The following is a 21,642-nucleotide window of genomic DNA, read 5'->3' as shown; positions in this document are numbered from 1 at the left end:
CTTTAAAGGGGTGCACATACTCTGAAGGGATGTCAAGGAAGATGGAACAAGCTTGTTTTTGCTGCACAAACCAATTAATTCAATTACAAGAAAAGACATTCCTCATAAACATTAGGGAGATCTTTTTTTACTGTAAAAGCTGTTTGACAGTGGAGTACAATGCCTCTGAGGGTAGTGGACTCTCAATCTTTGGAGGTCATTAAACAGAGGTTGGTGGACATGTTTCAGGCATGTTTCGCTTGCGTATTCCCGCATGGTAGCAGGTTGGGTTAAATGGCCCTTGTAGTCCCTTCTATTATATGAAAACATGTCATGTTTCAGCCATAACAGATAAGGGGAAAGGTTGAGTTCCTTAGAAGCATGTCAGAGCTGGACTGTTAACCTACTTACAAGGAATATAATTAGAAGGAATGTAATTAGAATTTGTGGCCTTTCTGTTGCATCTTAAGTTAGATATCGGAGTGCAGCTTTTGGTGCAGCTTCCAGATTCTTAGGATGCATGCATCATTTAAATAGTATACCTCCAAAGAGACCCGAAGTAGCTTTATTTTGGCAGTCTGTAACAGGTCTATATTAGTTAAAATGTCAAAGGAAAAAAACTTACTTCAAATTATTTATTCTGGTTTCTGTAACTTCTGTTAATTTCTTTGTCTCTTCCTTCCACAGGTTAGTTGCCTTCTGCTGGGCTATCAACAGACGTCTCAGTTCAGCAGTGGAGTTTTGATTCACATCTTCCATTTCTTTCAGTCGTACTTCAAAGCCATGTTCTTTTATTAAATGTTCATTCTCCATTGTGCTTATCTATAGTAAAAACAAAAGCCTCATGTTGGAACAGAAGCCGCTTTTGTCTTTTTCTATAGGACTAAATTTGTCAGTGTACCCATATACACACTCATGCTACAACCACCTTTAAAAGATTAATGAACATTTAATCAGGGACACAAAATACATACTGAAAGATTCCATTTCAGAATGAATTTACCTTCTTTTACAAAGCCCACTTAACAAGTCAGTTGAGCTGAAGGGCTTTCATTTAAACAAGTGAAATTCCCTTGAGGAAACATGCAGATTAGTACACCTGATCACCTATAGCAAGCAATAATTGTTTGTAGGAAACAGATCTTTCATCCTTTACTCATTTCCTCACTGAATACTTGAGGCTGTACAATAAGCATTCTGTTTGAAGCCCTCTGTTTGAAGCAACTCTGTTGCTCTCAGAGTTAAACCTTTAGACTGCCTGTTCCATCTGCTTCCCATAGCTACTAATTATTTCAGCTATGTACAATGCATTCTCCAAGTATTAAACTGGGCAAAATTTTGTTTCTAAATAAAGTGACACAACAAGCAACGGAACGGAGAAAAGAATATGGTCACGAGCAATTTGGCCATTAAAAAGTAAAAGCAGCTCAGTTAGAGGAAAGGAGAGATGAGATGTTAACTAATTAATAGGCAAGGGGGTAGGCATATTTCAGATAAAGTAGGCATGCTCTCTGCTTATCTTTTTCTCAAATACACAATATAAGACAGGCAACAACTAAAGGTAAAAGCTGGCATCTAGGTTTGGGCATTATCATATATAAGTTTTTGTGTTAAGGCTGTATATATGAAATAGCTACTATTTCGTATTCCATATTTTCATTGGATTGGTACCCATAGTTTCACTTACCTGCATCTGAAAAATCATATTCTTTCTAGGCATTTTCTAGGTCCTTCAATGCCATTCTATGGTATGCTTCTGCTAGGTGTTGACCACAGACTCACACTGGAGGAGATAGAGATTCCTAGAGGTGTTCTCTGTAGGCATTTTCTAGGTCCTCCAGCATGCTTCTGTGGTATGCTTCTACCAGATGTCATTCATTTAAATAGAGTTCACTGTTATCTGCATTTTCGCATTTCTATGGTAAGTCCAGGAATGTATCCCCTATGAATATGAGAGCCGTACTGTATTCTGTTTTACTAGTAGATCTTACTTCTAGGCTACTTATTTTTGGTTACAAACAACCAGAAATTGTAGACTTTTACAATAACATTTTACATTTGCTTGTCAGTAATCAAGCCAGAAATGTAAGCATTGGACATTACTGATGAAAGCGGAAGTTCCACTATGAGGAAGCAGTTGCTAGAAGAACAAATAACTATGTGCTATTTCTCACCTAGTCAAATTATTTAGGTACTAACAAGAAATGTTTAAACTATGTATTTAATGCACACTAACTAATGTAACAGGCAAATTTAAGAAGTGAATTTGAGAAGTGTCAAAAGAAATAAGAAAATTAAAATTTGTGATGAGAAATTATACTCCATATCCCTGTAAATAACTTTCTCCTATCATTCCAAGGATGTGAAATAAAATCTGTAGTATGTAAACACTAATACCTTTAATTTGGCAGTTTGCTGTGCCTCCATGGCCAATTTTCTCAAATCTTCAATTTCTTTCTGAAACCGTTCATTCTCCTGCTGTAGTTTTAAGCATTCTTCACTGACAGAGCCACAATTCTGTCTTTCAGAGTCTAGAATACTTTGCAACTTGTGGATCATTTCCTGACAACGGCCTATTTCTTCCTCATAGCTTAAAACAAAGGAAAACCAACAAACAAAATACAATAGTCAGAAATTATGCCATAGGTATATTTACCAAATGCATAGTAATTTGAACCTCATTATGAATCAGTTGATTGGTATTTAGCATAAAAATGAGTAGAACTATGTCTCACATAACTCATGGATGTGGTGGCAGTATGGCAGCTCCAGATTTTGGGATGGAGTGTCTCTGCAAAGAGTACAGTAAGCCCTTGGTAGCTGCTGGGGTTTGGTTCCAGGACCCCCCATGGATACCAAAATCTGGATGCTTAAGTTCTTTGAAATACAATGGCACAGTAAAATGGTGTCCCTTATATAAAATGGCAAAGTCAAGGCTTGCTTTTTGAAATTTATATATTTTTAAAATATTTTCAAGCTGTAGATGCTTGAATCTGTGGATACAAAAATTTGTGAATATGGAGAACTAATGGTATGTAGGCAAACAAAGATCCTGAATTTCAAGAAAGGTTGCTTTACCAAGTTCAAGGAAATATTAGATTGAATCCCATGATTAGAGATGCTAATGGAAAAAAACAACAACCAACAAGGCTGGGAATTTACAAATGAATTGAAAAATAAACACAACTGCAAAGCAAACAAATAAATTAAAACCATGTGGGGGGGATCTGGAAAAGTACATGTAGATGCACAGCAAAATTAAGGAAGTGAAAATTAAAAAAAGCATGTACAAAAAGGGAAGGAAGGAAGGAAGGAAGGAAGGAAGGAAGGAAGGAAGGAAGAGGAAAGAAGAGTACAGATGTGTAGCCTAAGCTGTCCAGTCCCTTTTTGAAAACATCCAGAGAAAAAGAATCCACCACCTCTCTAGACAAGTGTTTCCACTGCCAAACCACCCTAATTGTCAAGAATCTGCTTCTGATGTTTAATGAAAATCTACCCTCTGGTAACTTAAAGAAAAACTAGAACAGATTCAGGAAAGAAAAATAAGAATGGTATGAGGTATAAACAACATAACATATTAGAAAAGTTTGAGGGAGTTGGGAATGTTCAACCTGGTGAAGAGAAATCTGAGGGGTGATTTTACTGCATTCTTTAAATATTGAAAGGGGTGTCACAGATAGGAGAGTGCAGGCTTGCTCTCTGCTTTCCCAGAAGGTAAGACTGTTATGCTTTTCCAGCTGTTATAACGGGGATAGTAGCACACAATACCACATACAATTGTTGACCTTATACTGTGGGGTTTTAGTGATCATGGAGACTGATATGGAATTATACAGCTTTACTGGGAAAGGAAAGATCCCAATAAAGTCATGATTTTGTAAATTTCCAAACTGTCATGCTTAATGATCTCCAACAGATATTTTATTTGTTGGATTTTCTTAAGGTTCACTAGATTGGAATGATACTAGACTGGAACAGTCATTTTTTTTAATCAATGAAAGTTTAAGGCTGGAATTTTAAAACACATTTTCTTAGATAAAAGCTCTACTGGTACTCATTTGTGAAATGTTTGAAGAGGCATAAACATTATTTAACTAAGTAATGTTTCTGATGTCCTGTAGCTTTTGATTCCTGTGATTTTTAAGGGTCTTTTGAAAGCTTTTCTAAATGTTCCCCCCAATAATCCACATACAACTCATGTGTTATAGTAATGTCTTCCAAAGCTATTACACCATGTAATGAAGATAAATTTTGAAACTGAAACTTAGTATATATACAGGAAAGTAAAATTTTGCAGGCTGACAAAATAATTTGTGCAGTTTTGCAGTTCAAGCAAAAGTTCTTCAAGTTAGCTGTAGGTTTAGCCTAAGGGATATGAATATATTAGCAAAAATAAAATTTAAAAATCATTTGTCATTTTACAATTAAAGGAATGAGTTCCTGTTTGCTATAATAATAATAATAATAATAATAATGATAATAATATTTATTTGTATACCGCCCTCTAGCAAACCAATCCGGGCGGTTAACAACAGTAAAATATAAAATATGACAATTAAATAGTCATAGTGCTGCAGGGTGTTTTCACAAAGAAAAAAATGTACTGAAACTTCTGTAAGAATATCACTTCAATTCAATTGCACTTGTGGCATGCTACTTTAGTCTTTGTAATTTCTTACTACTTGTTTCTTACCTGGTCTCAAGTTTGATAAATGTCAGCAGCAAAAGAATATTAAATTGTACACCTAAAAAGGATTCATTACAGACAGTGGACCCATCATAAAACTAACAAAACAATGGCATGATTGAATTTGCAGTATAATGATGTAATCAAGAAAGCCATATTCCAGGTTAATATACATGGCTGATCACCCTTTAGGAATTTATCCCAATGCATACTTGAGCACAATCTGGTTCTGTTATGAACTCTAAGAAAACATTTGTTTTGAAATCCTATGACAATGATGTGGACCCCTTTTTAATGACATACTTTAAACCCATGGAAAAAGCCAATGGGAAGGGAGATCTTAAATTGTAGTGGTGACAAATCTGGAGCCGCCCTTCTCTCTCTGTGTGTGCACACTTTTCTCTCACTGTCCTTTCATGTGCATCAAGTTAACAGCCAGCTTCTGCCATTCTTTCTATGCCTCCCTGAGCAGGGACACCTTTTCAAGTACTTTGCTCTTCCTACATGGACAGGGATGTTATTTAGCCTGATCCAGGTTTCAGAGTGCTCTTTCACCCTTCAATGCCTTTTAAATACTCTGCAGAGCTCTGCCTCTTGCCCAGAATGTCTTTATGTTATTTATTTATACATACATACTTCTCAGAGTGGCTTACAATTATTATTTTAATTAGACAGTTCCCTGCCCTCAGGCTTACCATCTAAAAAAAAAAAGTGGGACTGTGATCACATACAGCCCAGGAAACTCACAGCTCAATATATGACTGAAGGCTTAATCATCTATTACTAAGGAATACTTAATTACTCACTGGAGAAGGAAATAATGATGTTTGAAATAGAAGCCAGTTCAAAAAGACCACTCTACAAGTGGTCTGATTAGAATGTCAAAGCCCTAACTGAGTAATATCTGAGGAGAGCCATAGATGACCTAGGCTGCTAGAAGTCTCTCATTCATAAGGTCTTCATAAGCAAATAATCAACAACCTACTTTCTACTTAATTATTCCCCTGCTCCCTCACTGTCTGCAATCCAAATATCATGGATTATTTCATGTGATCAGTGTGACTTCTAAACTCTACTTGCTGTGAGTGCCTGGACAAAGACGCTAATCAAACTATGTGGACTTCAAAGACAATGATGCAGAAAGAGATATTGGTATTTTTTGAGGATGCAGAGTCACATATACTCAGGCTCCTAAACATAATTGATTAGATTTTTCAAATTCTTGTCGTACAAAGGAAAGGATGAACTGAAAAATATCAGCATACACAAATTAAAATGGAAAACAGAACTGGAAATACAGAAAACTGGGATCTATCTGAACACTGTATATCAGTGATGGTGAACTTTTTACAGACCGAGTGCACAAACTACAACCCAGACCCCACTTATTTACTGCAAAGTGCTACATCCTCTGGCTTTCTAGTAAGACACTCTGGCAAACTCTGTGCTAGGGTGACAGCATGTGTGCCCACAGAGAGGGCTCTGAGTGCCACCTCTGGCACGCGTACCATAGGTTCGCCATCACTGCTGTATATCATGGGGTCAACTCAGAGAGCTGTAATAAAAACATGTTCTTTTCCATTTTAAAGAGAAGACTCAACAAATGTTTGTCATGCTTAAACTTTGAAATAACTCTTTAAAATAACGGAGAATATGGATATAAATAAAACAATGGGTATACAAATGTATAAGCCATGAAAATCTCAGCTCAAAAGACTTAAAAGAACAACTATGAAACTATGAAGTCAATACCTGTTTGGCTACAGCCAGTTACTTACTTCATTTCCAAATGTCTGATTCTGTTTTGTGCTGTTTGCAGACTTAACTGAAGATCATCTTTTGCCCGTTCAGCAACGAGACATCTTTGGTAAAGTTCTTCTTGTTTTCTGTAATCACCTTCATTTCCTCTTCTTTCACAGTATATCTGATTAATTCATTTACAGAACAACTCTTACTTATTTTTCTTTGGTCAGGAAAGAATGTTATAGGTGTTTTTTATCCCACTGCATACTTTAAAGGAAGCGGGATTTGCTTTCCACTAAGAGAGATTTGTCTACTCCAGTATCTTTCAGGCAGAAGCAAAGGTTCTGCTATTTATTTGAGATTTTTACTGATGAACTGTGTTGCATTACAAAGCCTTGCAGAAGTATGCACCTCCCTGAATTCTCCCATCTCATCTTAATTGTGTTTCAACCTGGAATTGAAATTGATTTAATTGGCACTGTTATCTCTTGATGGACACAAGATACTCAGCATTGTGAAATTATTTTTATTCTGACACAAATAAGTCACCAGTTGGTTACATATGTATTCTCACACACACTGTCACTAGGACATACATAAATAAACTCTATTCACCACCTCCAAAAGTCACACAAATAGTCAAATTGAGTCTATGTAATACCTGTGTCCAATTCTAGTACCAAAACAATCCCAAATAAAGCACACCTGTTTCTGAAAGGCCCTAGAGTTTGCTGGAGAGTACAGTGGTGCCTCGGGTTACGAAATTAATTCGTTCCGTGGCACCGTTCGTAACCCGAAAAGCCTTCGTAAGCTGAATTGCCATAGGCGCTAATGGGGAAAAGCCGCGATTCCGTGCGAAAAAGCCGAAAAAAGCACCAAAAGTTTTTTCGTAACCCGAAAAAACATTCGTAACCCGAAACAATGTTTTCCTATGGGATTTTTTCGTATCCCGAAAATTTCGTAACCTGGGTATTTCGTATCCCGAGGTACCACTGTATATCCAAACAAATGTCACCATGAAAACCAAGGAGGTGTCCAACAGAACTGGGATAAATTCTGCAGAATCACCAATCAGGACTGACTTTTTTTTTAAAACGAGGCGTGGACTACAGAACGGGCAGGCGAAGAGAAGAGGACCGTCTTGGAGGTGTATTCTGCTGAATACGGAGCCTTCAGACCGACCGCCCTTGGGTCGGCTTCAGGTGTGGTTGGGCTTCCACATGGGGAGACGTGAAGAGCCTCACCTGGTCCGTTTCAGACCCGGAGTTTTCAACCGCTCGCCTCGGAGGACACGCAAAGAGAGAGGCAGCTTTCTCACGGGCGGCCACAAACCGCGGCTTTTTTTTCCTGCTTTGCCGGCTGGTGGATGCGCAGCTGCGCAGCTGCAGCGCTAAGCAGCGGTGGCAGGAAGCCTATGTGCAACATTTAAAGTGCCAGCCCCTTTAAAACTTCCCCCCCCCCCACTCTGCCCCAAGAACAAGGGTGGCTCCTGCCAGCTGTGATAGCTAGTGTTGGCATCCTTGTCCGCTTGCACTTGCCAGTGTCACCAGCATCATAGATGCTCCTCTCCTTTGGTCCCGCGCTCCTGCTGAATCTGCAATGCGCGAGCCACAGCTGTCTCCGCTGGCCACCGCTGGTCCCCCTGCCATCCCCATACACCTCCCTTGTACATATGTAAATATTTACCGTTTTAGCGTTTTTTTTATGTTAGGTGAAATGGCACCGGAATGTGTGTAGGGGTGCACTTTAAAGTCCCAACTTTCCAAGCAGCGCATGCGCTAACATGTTTGCTCTAGGTTGGGTTAGGGTTAGGAGTCTTAAATGTGCTGCAGCTGTGCCACAGCTTCCCACACTGCATGGCAGCTGACGCTGCAATTACAGCCTGACTTGCAAACTGCGCATGTTAGGACCCCGACTCATTTAGCGACGCAGCAGACAGAGCTTTTAAATGGGCAACTTAAATTAGCGGCGTAGCAATTATCTGGCGTACCGGTTCAGCAGCTTATAGACGGACGGTGCACGCTGCGCATCAAACGGAGGCAAGACGTGGATGAAAAGCAGCACCTTTTTAATGCCCATTCTCCCGCTTGGGGCTGCGGGGGTGTGTTCAGGTGGGCATCAGGTAAGGCCCGTCTGAAGGCCTTACCTTCATGACGTCATGAATCACACTTTGCCCGTCTGTATCCCGCCCCAACATGAGCATTCACTGGAGTGCCTTACATAACATTATTATGTAATATGGAAAGATATGTCTACTTAAGGTGGTCCTCCTCCAAATAAATCAGCTTACCATTAGTCAGAGAAGCAGCCACTAACTGAAGAAATGAAGAGCACTTGCAGCAGAGATTTAAAAATGTCCATGGGACAACTATCACTCTCGATGCTCCACAAAGTGGAAGAGTGTTATGGTAACTGACTCCCCCTTATCTAAATGCTTGGGACAAGAGGGTTTTTTAAATTTTGGAATATCTGTATATATTGTACTAATGACAACCCGTTATGTACAGTATCATCTATATTTTCATATCTACTTTAAAAGGACGAAGTTAATTTGTACACACTATTTTAAATGATTTTGTGTATGAAACAAAGTTGTGTAGAATAACCATCAAAAAGTAAAGATGTCCACTATCTCAGCACCCATGTGGATGATTTTGGTTCGGGAATACTGGGCCCCTCAGGTATCAACTGGGGTTGTTCCATGACCTCTTTTGGATACCAAAATCCAGGATGCTCAAGTCCCATTAAAAACAATGGCATGTATAAACAACTGTCCATTATATAAAATAGTAAAATCAAGATTTGCTCTTTGGAATTTATATATTTTAAGATTTCATTTAAAGCCATGTGGTTTTGGTCAGTTCCTCTCCTACAGCTCTCATCAAACACCTCGTACACTATGTCAGAATGCATCCCACTCGGAACATAATTTTGGGGGGAACGCATGTGGGACCAGAAAGGGAAACCAGACTACAGAGGATTGCACCTTTCTATTCTGCTGGGCCAGAAGCCTTCCTGGATGAAGTAAGAATTTAAGCTCATCCCCCCAACTCTTGTTATATTTAAGTCAAACTTATTAAAGAATGAAATGACGAATCAAGTTCTTTTACCGAAAACAGCTTATGATCGCATAATTTCACTTCATCGCAAGTATCCAGAGTACCGTGGTACCCCGGGTACGAATTATTTCGTTTCCGCGTTGGTTTAATGTTGGTAACCCGAAATAACTTCGTAAGCCGAATTCCCATAGGCGCTAATGGAAAAACTCGCCTGTGCCCTCCGGTGGCGGAAATAGCGCTCGGTTTTTTTCTGTAACCGCAAGAAAACTCCTCGTAGCCGAAGCAATAACCCTTGGGATTTTTCGTATCGAAAATTCGTAACCGGCGCAGTTCGTATCCCGGGGGTACCACTGTACTGCATTCAAGGATTTTTTTCTACACAGCAAGTTATACTTCAACAATAAATTCGGAACATAAGCGCTTGGCATGTCTTTGTGTATGGGAACGGCATGAGTTGCCATTATAACGTGATCCTTTGTATACATAGGGGACTGCTGTCTGAGACGCCCGCCATCCGGATAGACCTAGGGGCGCAAGCGGGGGTTATGCAGTAAGCTGATGACACGCAACCAGAATCCATTTTTCTCTATGTCTCCGCACTGATGCAAGTGACTGGGTGGGATGGCGTCTTCGCCTCTCGTGCGCATGCTCCGGCGTAGTCAGTAAATGGGGCTGGATGAGGGGTGAAAAAACCGACTCAATTGAATCCAGTAGAAGAAGAAATGATGAGGTACTAAGTTATCAGGTTTCCCTGGTCAGGAATGGCGGTTGGTTCCCTGTACCTGTTCAAACGGTGTCACAGTCGCCTCACCTGTGAAGGACTCTCTGTGCGCAGTCTGGGGGATGCTTCTTGACTCGTTCGCTAACAACCTGATCTGCTCAGGGTGAACGCGACGGTCTTCAAGAGCAACCTGTTATCAGCTTTCGGCTTATTCGCCAGCTGCGCACATACATGGCTGCCAGTAGGGACCTAGAAACTGTTGGTTACATGCTCTGGGTAACCTCGAGATTGGATTGCTGCAAGTGTACTTCGACTTGGGGCAACCCTTATATCAAACTCGGACGCTGCAAATGGTTTTCAGAAACATGGCAGCCTCGGCTGGTTCACTGGTGCCTCCCAGGACCAGCCATATAAACACCAGTGTTGTGAAAGAGTCTCCATGGGTTGCCTATTCGCTTCCGGGCCCAATGAGAAATAAGGGACGTTGGTTATTACCCTATAAGCCTAAATGGCTGGGTCCAGGTTACCTAAAGGATCGCCTCTCCCCGTACATTCCGCCCGCACTCCCAGGAGGCCTTCTGGGCCAGCAGCTGAAGGTGCCTGGGGCTAGATTGTCCTCCACCACAAGAGGACATTTTCCACTGCTGCCCCAGCCTTTGGAATACGCTGCCCACTGAGCTCGCTCGACTACCACCATGGCACCCTTCAGGAAGGATTTGAAGACCTTCCTGTTCAACAGCATTCCCGATTAAAAATCCTGTGGTCCTCCTCTCTTTCGTGGCCCAAGGGAAGGGCTTTGGGGCTTTTAGCCTGTGTTTTTATTATTGTTTATAGTGTGATGTATTTTGGATTTGCTATTGTAGTGTATTAGTTGTTTTAAATTGTCTATACTGTAAGCCGCCATGATCGAGAGGAAGGTGCGGGATATAAATAAAAATTTATTATTATTATTATTATTATTATTATTATTATTATTTGTGAAAAAATGTGGTACCTCAAGTCTCATTGATTCTAATGGCAGTGCACTCCCATGCATACCACACATGCCATTTTGTCTCCTGGGCTTGCCATCCACCTGAGCTAAAGTCCGTGGACGGACTTCAGTTTCACTTATAATGACCACATTTTCTGACAGACATAGGGCCAAAACAGACGGCCCTAAAGGGGCAGCTTGATGTAACTACATGCCATGCTCCCAGCCCAGCTGTTTACTGGTGCAAAAAGCAGCAGCAGTAGTAGTAGCAGCAGCAGCAGCAACCCACTCCTTTTTGAGCCGGCAAAATGCCAGCTTTTCTGCCACTGTGCCGGCTTTTCCGTGCTCCTGCAACGTGTGGCATCTAAACACTGTGCCGCTGGAGAACCACAAAGCTGCCTCCCATGTGACTGAGCAGGTGGCTTCACTGCGGTTTCTTGCTGGCTTGGGGGCATGCATTGTCTAAATGCCATGCCTCCAAGCCGCTGGGAAGCTGACACAAAGGTGCCGTCTGTTTCGCCCCTTAAATTCACTGCTAAGTCAGTTCTGAAAATGTTCCCCAGTAGCTCCACCAGCCACATCCCAAACAGAAATTAAGTAGCTGACAATATATAGTACATTGGTACTGACAATAACTTCCTGCATAATCTTCACTGCTTTTCAGTTAATTCCTATAATTATATCTTAAGGAGAAAGATTACATTCATTCGGCAAGTTTCCCAATCACATCTTTTCTGTATACACACACAACATGGGGTTGCCACTAGGAGGGGACAAAATGGCAATCCCAGAGTAGCATGTTTCTCATGTGGAATTAAAAAACAAACAAACCTGAGCTTAGGAGTCATGCAAAGTATTTCTGTAAGTGTTCACTAATAGGTTAATTGGCTAGTTTTCACTGACAGGTGAAAAGGCATAAATAGACAAACATTCCTACCAGAACAGGAACTTTGTATCTACCTTGGAATAATCTTAATATTTCTCAAATGCTTTGTCAATGCCCATTCTATACATTGTGGGAAAGACAAGATTTTTTTAAGGCATACAACCTAATAAAAATAAGTTATGACATTTCTAGATATATAAACTTTAATATAATAAATGCATAAAAACAACACAACAGAAAAGAAGTTTCACCTTTGCTAGTTCTTCTTCTACTGCTCGTCTTTCTCTAACAGCTCGCTCAATTTGGCTCTGCTTCTCCCCACATTCCTACCAAGTAATCAAATGGTAAACATTCTTTTAAAAAACCCAGTACATCATACATAACTATATCTGGACTCGATAACCCATTAAGATACACAAAACTCTTTGCAGAAAACAGTATCAAATGTAAAAATGCTTTCAGAAATAATGGTCAACAGGGTTTTAGTACTTTCTGTAAATTGAATGAAAAAAACTTCATGGACTATTACTCAAAAGAGATTTTAAAATGCCCATCTTCTTTTCTTCCATATAAACATGTGCTGTCAAACCATATCCAAAGGAATTGATGTTTTTATCTGTTGAATGTAACCAGATTATTCACACTGATTTAACAACTAGAGGGCCAATTTGGTGCATACTACCAAGACCTAGGTGGAACAGATTGGTTCTGGTTTTTCCCAATTGAATATATGATACAAACACCAACATAGACTGGAGATTTAAGTGTAGAAAAACTGCTGTGGTTTCAGTTTTTCTCACCTTGCAATTGAGGACCTGCATTTGATTGTTGGCCTCAGAGACAGACTGGGGACACTGCTGGTGCACAATCTATAAAACTACTGAGCAGCTTCTCTGACCAACATCATTTTAAGTATGAACTTGGAAGAATCTAAATCAGCAGTTCTGGGAAATTTCAATATCCATTCTAAGGTTACTTCTGAAGTTTATGGCCTTCATGACAACCATTTGAATGTGTTACTTTGTCATTAGCCACATGACATGGAGCAAGGATTTGGTCCTTGCTGCATGGTGACTGGTCTGAAAACAGGGGGATTCAAGTATCTCTACTGTCAAGGTCAGACTCTCTCCAGGAAAGAGAGTCTGCATGAGTAGGGAATCCATTCAAAAATTCTGTTCCAATGTCCAGTCTGATTATGGCAATTCTCTTCCGGGTTTTCCACAGGAGAGACTACTCATTCAACGGAGGCCATAGTCTTGCTGTGAGATGTGACTGGCTGGCCAGCAACCTGCTCTCTCTTAAGCAACTTCTTTAGCACGATTGAACCCTTTCTGGTATACTGAGGCAGCTTAAAATGATGAAAGAAACTGGACAATAGCTACAGAGGAAATGTCATATGACTTGAAATAAAATTAACAAATACATATTACAGCATGTAATTCTGCTTATTGCATGGCAGTGCAGGCAACAAATAGGCTTATATTCTTGCTTCCACTGTGTCTCCAAGTAGCTGCCTTAATTGACTACAGACATCTTATTTTTCAGAGCTGTTAACACACTCTCTAGATCTTTTGAGCACATGCTGTGATACTTCACTGAAAAAACAATTTCTCTTCACTGTGAACTTATCAATGTTTTTAAGCCAGATCCATTTGGGTATCTGATTTATTTCACAGAATTAAAGTATCTTTGACACATGGTGATCTAACTTTTGCTGAAAAGACTGTATTAAAGAAAAGCCAAACATCTTCCAAGGTAACCCTTCTACTTTTGAAAAACTGTTACTATTTTACTGTTTTTAATGTTTATTCAGAATGAGATTGGGGTATCTCACTGTGAAGTCATTCTTGAATGTGCTGAGGAGCAATCCACAAATGCACAGGTTTTCTTCTCCCACAGCTGATCAAGAGACAGGAGTCTCAAGTTCTCTTTCAGTTGTAACCATTGATCCCTTTCTTACTTATAACAGTTTTTATTATACAGCCTTGCCCAGTAAAACATGACATGTAGTATAGAAAGTAGAATGAGAAATTAGAAATGAAAGCATGAAGCCACATCTCACCAATTAAATGAATGATAAAATGGTCAACCACTTATCCTATTGTATTACCTTACATATCTAGGAATGACTATTCACATTCATTCTCTGGATGTTGTACAGGAGCAATCCAAAATCACATGGGAATTAACTAAGCCCTTTGCTGACAGGGAGGCTGCCATGAACTTTACTATTGTCTGAGGCTTGACACTGAAAATTCATTTGCACAGAATATTTGTTTGAAAAAATGAATTGCTCATGTCAACTACAGCCTTTCAAACATATTTTAGAAAGAGCAAAACAAATCCAGAAGTGTTGGAAGTCAAGGAAAATTTAATTTAAATTGCAAATGGTTCTACAAATCTAAGGAGCATCTAAACTGAAAGGAACTGGCTTAGGTTTACCAATTCATATGAATCAAGCAAGAAAAAGGTGGAGGGAGAACAGAAGAACTCATCACTGTTAGTAAAATTAAGAAAATCATTTTGTCTCCTCCAGTACTCCATAGTGACAAGGACACATACAGCACTAATAAAAAGAACAGAGAAAAAGAATTCAAGAACAAGAATTACAAAGATACCATATGTCAGTGCTTTTAAAGCTGATGTGGGGGGGGGGGGGCAGCTTTCCCCCCTAATATGTAAGGGAGAAATGGCTTATTTGTGCCCACTGGCTGAAACTACTTTTCTTTCTTGAAATCCTGCAACCAGCTGGCAGCCAATTGCTTGCACATAGCACAGGTATATGGACTACTATTTTGACTTTAATGTGACCTGCTATTAAGTTTTTAGAAATAATGTGCACAGGAGGAAATACATATATAAACACCCTGTCCTCAACTTATCCAACTGTTTAAAAGAAAATATTCTATAAACATGTGGTAGAGGGCTTCACATTTCTTCAAAAAAACTCTTTAAGAGCCAATGGAAGAAACAGTCTTAAGTTTGTTTTTAAAACAGATACAAGCATTGTCTTTCTAAAAACCTAAAATCATCACCAACAATTATTAAAATGTTTTCTTTCAACCAAAGACCTCTTTTTGAAAAAAAGCTATATTTGTCTGTGACTTAGGAACGATGTCCTGTCCCTTCAGCCATAAAGTCCTGCCATTGTTATAGCTGAACTGAAAATACAATGTAATCTACAATAGCATCAACTATAAACGACAACACTCTGTACGTATTAAATAAAGTTCTCCATGAAAAGAATTAAAATCCAGATCTTTGTTATCTAATCAACACAAGGATGCTGTGGAAACAGAATTAGATGCCTTAGCCCTAAGTGTTAAAGTAGAAGTCTTGTATTATTTTTTTTTATTGCTGCCTCTGCCCTCTTTTCTGCTTAATCTCTGACAGTAGGAGCACCCACCATAGGCGCCATTAGCCTCTCACATCTTTCTGACCTATATTATATGGTGTGTATATAATTTGATTATCTTTTGTCATGCAACAGAATCCCATTCTATGGGGGGGGGGGAGAAATCCCTGTGAAAGACCTGTGGAAAAACGCATCTCTTTTGTTGCTGAGTTACAACTGTAATAATTTTAGAAAGGAAAAGAAATATCAATATTGAAAGTCTGCAGGAGGCTAATCCACTATTCCCCTTAGTTAGAACATTCCCTTTCTTTTTTTTCAGAATCAAAAGTAAGGAACTGGAAATCCTATGCATCTTCACTCCAGGTTTAATTAATCAGAGGATGCACTGACTGTTCATGCAAACATTTTTACCTTACCAAGGAGTGCATGACTGACAACAGCTGCTTGTGCAACTTATCTAGCCACAAAGGATGCCAAACCGAGAATGGTATCAACTATAAAATGGAGTTAAGAACCATGTGGTCATAACACTGCACAGGCTTAGCATCTGTGTCAGTGAAAATGTTCTCTACTCAAAGAACAGCTGCCCTAGAAAACACTGAACTGACCACTGAAGCAATTTAAGCTGAAGCCTCAGGTTTCCTCCTTCAAACCTGTTTGCCATTCATTCCTTCACCATCTTCTAACACTGTGTTCCTCAAAGCCACTGAAACTGCTAATTGCTCCACTGCCTGCCTGCTGAAATACTAGTCATTGATACAAATTTAGTAAGTGCTTTGTCTGCACTTCAGAGGAGGAATGTCATCCAACATGTCTGATAACAGAATTCTAAATCCTCAGAAAAGAAACTGCTATCTGATCCCATTTTTTGTATCATCATCTTGATCTGTTTACATACTTCACACATCCAAGGCCCAAAGCATCTATAATTTATAAAGGATAGGAATACAGTCATTACTAAATAGCCTGAAAGGAATCATCTCACTCAGGTCATTTGAATCAGAGCCAGACTGTCATCATTATTGTCCAGCAGGACCAACTAACTTATATTACTCCCATCTTATGCAGCGTCTGAATCATCAGATAAATCTACCAAATATAATTTTCTTTCTAGAACGGCATCTGATTACACCTACCTTGTGGTGGAACCATTTGGAAACAGGCTCCTCACTCATACTGAATTGCTTAGAGTTAATAATAATAATAATAATTTGTTTTATTTATATACCGCTATTCCAAAGATCATAGCGGTGAACAGCAAAGTAAGCTAATTAGCAAGTAAGCTAATTTGCCCCCAACAGTCTGGGTACTCATTTTAGCGACCTCGGAAGGATGCAAGCCTGAGTCGAGCTTGGGCCCTTTTTGCTGGTCTTGAACTCGCAACCTTGTGGTTTCGAGTAATGGCTGCAGTACAGGCATTTACTTTCTACCCTGCTTGTTGTGCATATATGTATTGAAATCTGCAGAACCTGTTGATAATTACTTTTAAATTAATCACATTGCAGCAATTCATATCTGGTTTATGAATCAAATTCATTAAATCAGCAATGAATAATTATTAAAATTCATTTTATCAAGTACAGAAAATGACTATGAGGCTCAAAGTTTAGTATTGCAATATAAATTCACTGAAAGTTTTAAGTGCTGGCTATTTGATAAATTATATACAGTAGAATGAAACACTGGTTGCAAAGACTGAGAATCAATCTCCCCATTAATCATAAGTCTCATTATATTTCTGTTATTGCCACTGAACATTCCACTAGTCCTACAACTGATATTGGCAGCTACTGAGAGATCTACTGTATATACTTATGTATAAGTCTAGAAATTTAGGTTAAAAATTTGACCCCAAAAACGTGAGTGGACTTATCCATGGGTCAATGTAAGTACTGTATCTTAACTCTTATTTAAAAGAAGGAACCATCCCTGGTGAAAAGCAACAGTATAAACTGTCCTGGAAGCACTGACCCTCTCTACTCTCTTATCCATCCAGCCTTAAGAATAAGCACAAAGAGTTACAGTATGTCTGCTGGAATTCTGTAAGTTGACATTATTGCTGGGCCAAGCTGAACACAGACTGCAGAATGGGCCTGAAAGACTTATGCTTAACAGTAGAACATTCTGAGCCCCAATGTTTCTTTACAAATCAAGAGCCTGTAAAAACAGTAACTCCTGTAATGACTGCCTTAAATGAGAGATTGTACTTACCGTGAAGGTCCATTCAAGGATGGCATGAAGGATCAATCCATGACTGATGGGTTCTTCCCACGTACCAGCCGTCTGCAGGAGTCAACATTCCTTTTTCTTCTTTTTTTGTCAGTTATGTCCATTGAACTCCTGCCCTTCCCAGACAGTTTCATTATCAAGCTACATCTCCAATTATTCATCTATTTCACTTACCGTATATACTCGAATATAAGTCAACCTTGTGTATATGTCGAGGGCAGGTTTGGGGGCAAAAATTATGGATTTTGATGTGACCCGTGGATAAGTCAATTGTAAAACTTAGGGGCATATAGCAAAGGATCAAAAGGATGAAGCAACCAAAATAATGTCAAAGAACCTACAAAATTTCAGCCACAAAGTTTGTGCTCCCACTTATTGCTGGATGGATAAGAGAATAGAGAGGGTTGGTGCTTCCAGGACAGATTATACTCTTGCCCTTCACCAGGGGATGATTTCTCTTTTTAAATAAGAGTTAAGATACAGTACTTACATTGGCCCATGGATAAGTTGACTCAGGTTTTTTTGGTTATTTTTTTTACCTAAATTTCTAGACTTATACATGAGTATATACAGTAACCAATTTTCTTGGGTGGGTGTGGATAGATTCTTCATGCCATCCCTGAATGACCTTTCATAGTAAGTACAAACTATCATTCATGGGATGGCATGAAAGATCAATCCGTGACTGTTAGAATTTACTTAGGGTGGGCTTCTTGGCTAGGTACAACTGAGTGCAATACTGTTCTGCCAAATGCAGCCTTTGCAGAATGGTATTTGCCTATTTAATAATGTCTAATAAATGTTGATGGTTCCTTCCATCCTGCAGCTTCACATGTGTCTTGTAACAAACTGGAAACTGAATAGGCCATGGTGGTTGCCATTGTTCTTGTAGAATGTGGCCACACCGGATGTGGCCTTGATAATTTCTCCAAGTCATAACACAGGTAAATGCATATTTTTATCCATCTACCTATTATTGTTTTCAAAGCCTTATGTCTAATTGTTCTTGGATTGTATGAGACAAACAATGATTCTTTTGAAAATGTTTTGTCCTTTTCAAATAACAAACTACTGCTCTCTTAACATCTAAGGTGTGCCATCTTTTTTCTTCCGTATGGCTCGGATTTGGACAAAAAGTTGGTAGGTAAAGCACAGTCTGTGATGTAGCTGCTCTTGGACATTTAGGCATAAAAGATGGAACCACTGTCAACACCAATTTGTCCTGTTCTATTTTGAATTAAGTTGGGATCCACTGATAAAGCTGACAACTCTGATACTTGCTTTGCTGATGTAATCACCACTAGAAATATAACCTTGTAAGTGAATATACACAGTGTTGCTTCTGAAAATGGTTTGAATGGAGATTTGATTAGTTTAGCACTAAATTCAAATCCCAGATTGGGATATATGTTGAGTTGGGAAAGATTGTAATGTTGGTTCCTTTAGAAATTTCTTTAAGTGCAGACGATGTGATAATGCTGTACCATCAGATTCTAGGGCTATTGAAAGTGCAACTACCTGCCACTTTAATGTTTTTGGCCTCAATCCTTTGTCTAGGCCATCCTGCAGAAACTATAGTACACACTTAATTGTTATATTGCCCTTTGTAATTCTTTTTTATTATACCAGTTTCCAAAAACCTTCATGTCATTGTATAAATCGATTTTGTGGAATCTTTTCAGGATGACATCATTGTTTCTATTACTTCTTGCAAATATCCTTTTCTTAGTAATTTTTCCACTCAATTTCCAAGCCATTAAATTCCACCATTGTGTATTGTTATGTTAAATTGGGCCTTGTGTCAATATTTCTGGTATGACTGGTCACCTTTGGGATCATGTCACCAACATCTTTACTAACAGGGGGAGCCCGCATGGCCAGCAGGCATTACCAGTACCACTTGTGTCTTCTCCTCTTTTATTTTCCCAATGAATTTTGCAATATTTGAATTGGTGGAAATGCATGACAGGCCTTTGACCATCATGTGGATAAAGCATCGTGTGTCTCTGCTCTCCTGTTTTCATCTATCAAATAAAATCTTTTCATGATATATACTCAAGGGTAGGTTTTGGGGGCAAAATCATGGATTTTGATATGACCCGTGGATAAGTAGAGGGTCAAACTCAAGGGCATAATAATATTTACTAATAATAAAAATAATAATTTGTTTTATTTATATACCGCTATTCCAAAGATCATAGCAGTGAACAGCAAGTAAGCTAATTAGCAAGTAAGCTAATTTGCCCCCAACAGTCTGGGTACTCATTTTAGCGACCTCGGAAGGATGCAAGCCTGAGTCGAGCTTGGGCCCTTTTGCTGATCGTGAACTCGCAACCTTGTGGTTTTGAGTGAATGGCTGCAGTACAGGCATTTAACCACTGCGCCACCAGGGCTCCCTAAATATTATTTAATAATAATATTTATTTATATTCCACATTTTCACAAAGGAATCAAAGCGGATTCCAACAGTATAATTAAAACATCAAACAATTAAAAATTATAATTAAAAAACCCCCAAAATCCCAACCCTCCCCCCATCATAAAAACAGTGATTAACCCATAAAAAGAAATTAAACATCCAAATTTAAAACTGTCAAATAGGAATACACTAAAATTTTGGGCAAATTAGTGCAGGAAATGAGGGGGAGATGGTATCAATCAATTTTGATATCGGAACAATAGAGGTATCATTAGAGTGGGGAGACACATCTAATGGATCTAACCTAGTCTGGAAAGGCCTGCCGGAAGAGATCCATCTTAATAGCCTTTTTAATGGCTTCCAAGGTGGTAATATGGTGGATCTTGTCCGGCAGGTCGTTCCAGAGCCTGGGAGAGGCTGATGAGAAGGTCCTCTGGGTCACCGCTGAAAATCTGGTCTTCTTAGGTTGTAGCAGATTCTTCCCAGAGGACCGAAGTGTGCGGGGTTGATTGCATGGAAGGGCATGTAACAAAGCATCTAAATGGAGGGGGGAAACACCACTTCCCCTTTCCTTCTCCCTCTCTGGATCTCTCCCAAGGGTCACAGACTGGGCATGCAAAATGTGGACACAAGCCTTCACTTTCCCTCCCTTTCCCATAACCTTCTCCAAGGCTGATGGCTTGCAAAAAAGGAGATAGAGCTCAGATTTCTTTCCTCTCTCCCTTCTCCACAGCTTTCCCAAGGTTCACGGAGAAGTATTACCGTACTGACCCATATATACATCTATCTAGGGTTTTGGAGCCCATTTTTGGACTTAAATTTTTTGACTTGTAGATGAGTATATATGGTAATTTTGAATTTCTTACTATGGCAAATATAGGTCTAGTGTAAATGGACCCCGATCCTTTTGTAGATTTGTGAATGTTGTTTTAATTAGTTCTGATTCTCCCGGATGGAGTTTGTTGTGGTTCAAATAATCTGCCATGATGTTGTGTGTTCCTTTCACTGTCAGTGATTGTAAGTTTCTTTTTGCCCAAGTTAACTGTTTGTTTGATTCCCCCACTAGTAGCATTGAATATAGTCAATTGTTTCATGATATATGCCCTGACAGTGATATTTTCTGTCCAAAACTGGACATGATGGACCTTGACATATTTTGTGAATCTTTTTGAACTACCACTATTTCCTCAGCTAATTTTCCTTAATATTTTCCCCCTCAAGGTGTGAGCTCTGTGTCTGCCTGGACTCATTCCCCTGTTCCAATTCCTTTTAAGATATTTTTATCTCCTCAGAGAAGAATCCAGGCTACTGTCTGGTCACTTACCCCCCCCCCCCTTTTTGGTAATTTTAAATTGTTTGATCTGTAGACTGGGACGATTATCTGCCATCTGCCCAGTGTCTTTGTCCCCTTTTTCTATTTTATTGTTATTGGAGTTTTCAAAACTGGGGTGAGATTCAGGCAACTGCCTGGTTTCTTTACTCCTGCTATCTTGTATATCATTCGAATCTACAATAATGGGGTGAAACCTAGGCAACTGCCAGGTTTTTTTTGCCCCTTGTTGCTTTAATTTTGTTCAATTCAGTCATCCCA

The 21,642-nt window shown here is 39.3% G+C and overlaps 1 protein-coding gene across 8 annotated transcripts in view; it reads right to left on the bottom strand.

The window, feature by feature from the left end:
• The window catches only part of SCLT1 (sodium channel and clathrin linker 1), a 98,243-nt gene that overhangs the window by 41,956 nt on the left and 34,645 nt on the right, over positions 1-21,642 (bottom strand). For 6 of the 8 annotated variants that reach the window (XR_006103918.1, XM_042466554.1, XM_042466558.1 and 3 more), the window contains 4 exons: positions 12,300-12,374; positions 6,445-6,590; positions 2,377-2,587; positions 605-801 (listed from right to left, as the gene is read on the bottom strand). Coding sequence is in view for 7 of the 8 variants with exons in the window: in XM_042466554.1 (XP_042322488.1) it covers positions 605-801; positions 2,377-2,587; positions 6,445-6,590; positions 12,300-12,374 (629 nt within the window). In the remaining variant the exon portion in view is untranslated. The remainder of the gene's footprint in view (positions 1-604; positions 802-2,376; positions 2,588-6,444; positions 6,591-12,299; positions 12,375-21,642) is intronic. The other 2 variants (XM_042466555.1, XM_042466556.1) reach the window with 2 other exon arrangements.

Source organism: Sceloporus undulatus, chromosome 5, assembly GCF_019175285.1.
Source record: "Sceloporus undulatus isolate JIND9_A2432 ecotype Alabama chromosome 5, SceUnd_v1.1, whole genome shotgun sequence".
NCBI classification, from domain to species: Eukaryota; Metazoa; Chordata; class Lepidosauria; order Squamata; family Phrynosomatidae; genus Sceloporus; species Sceloporus undulatus.
This window is presented reverse-complemented; position numbering and strand designations above follow the sequence as displayed.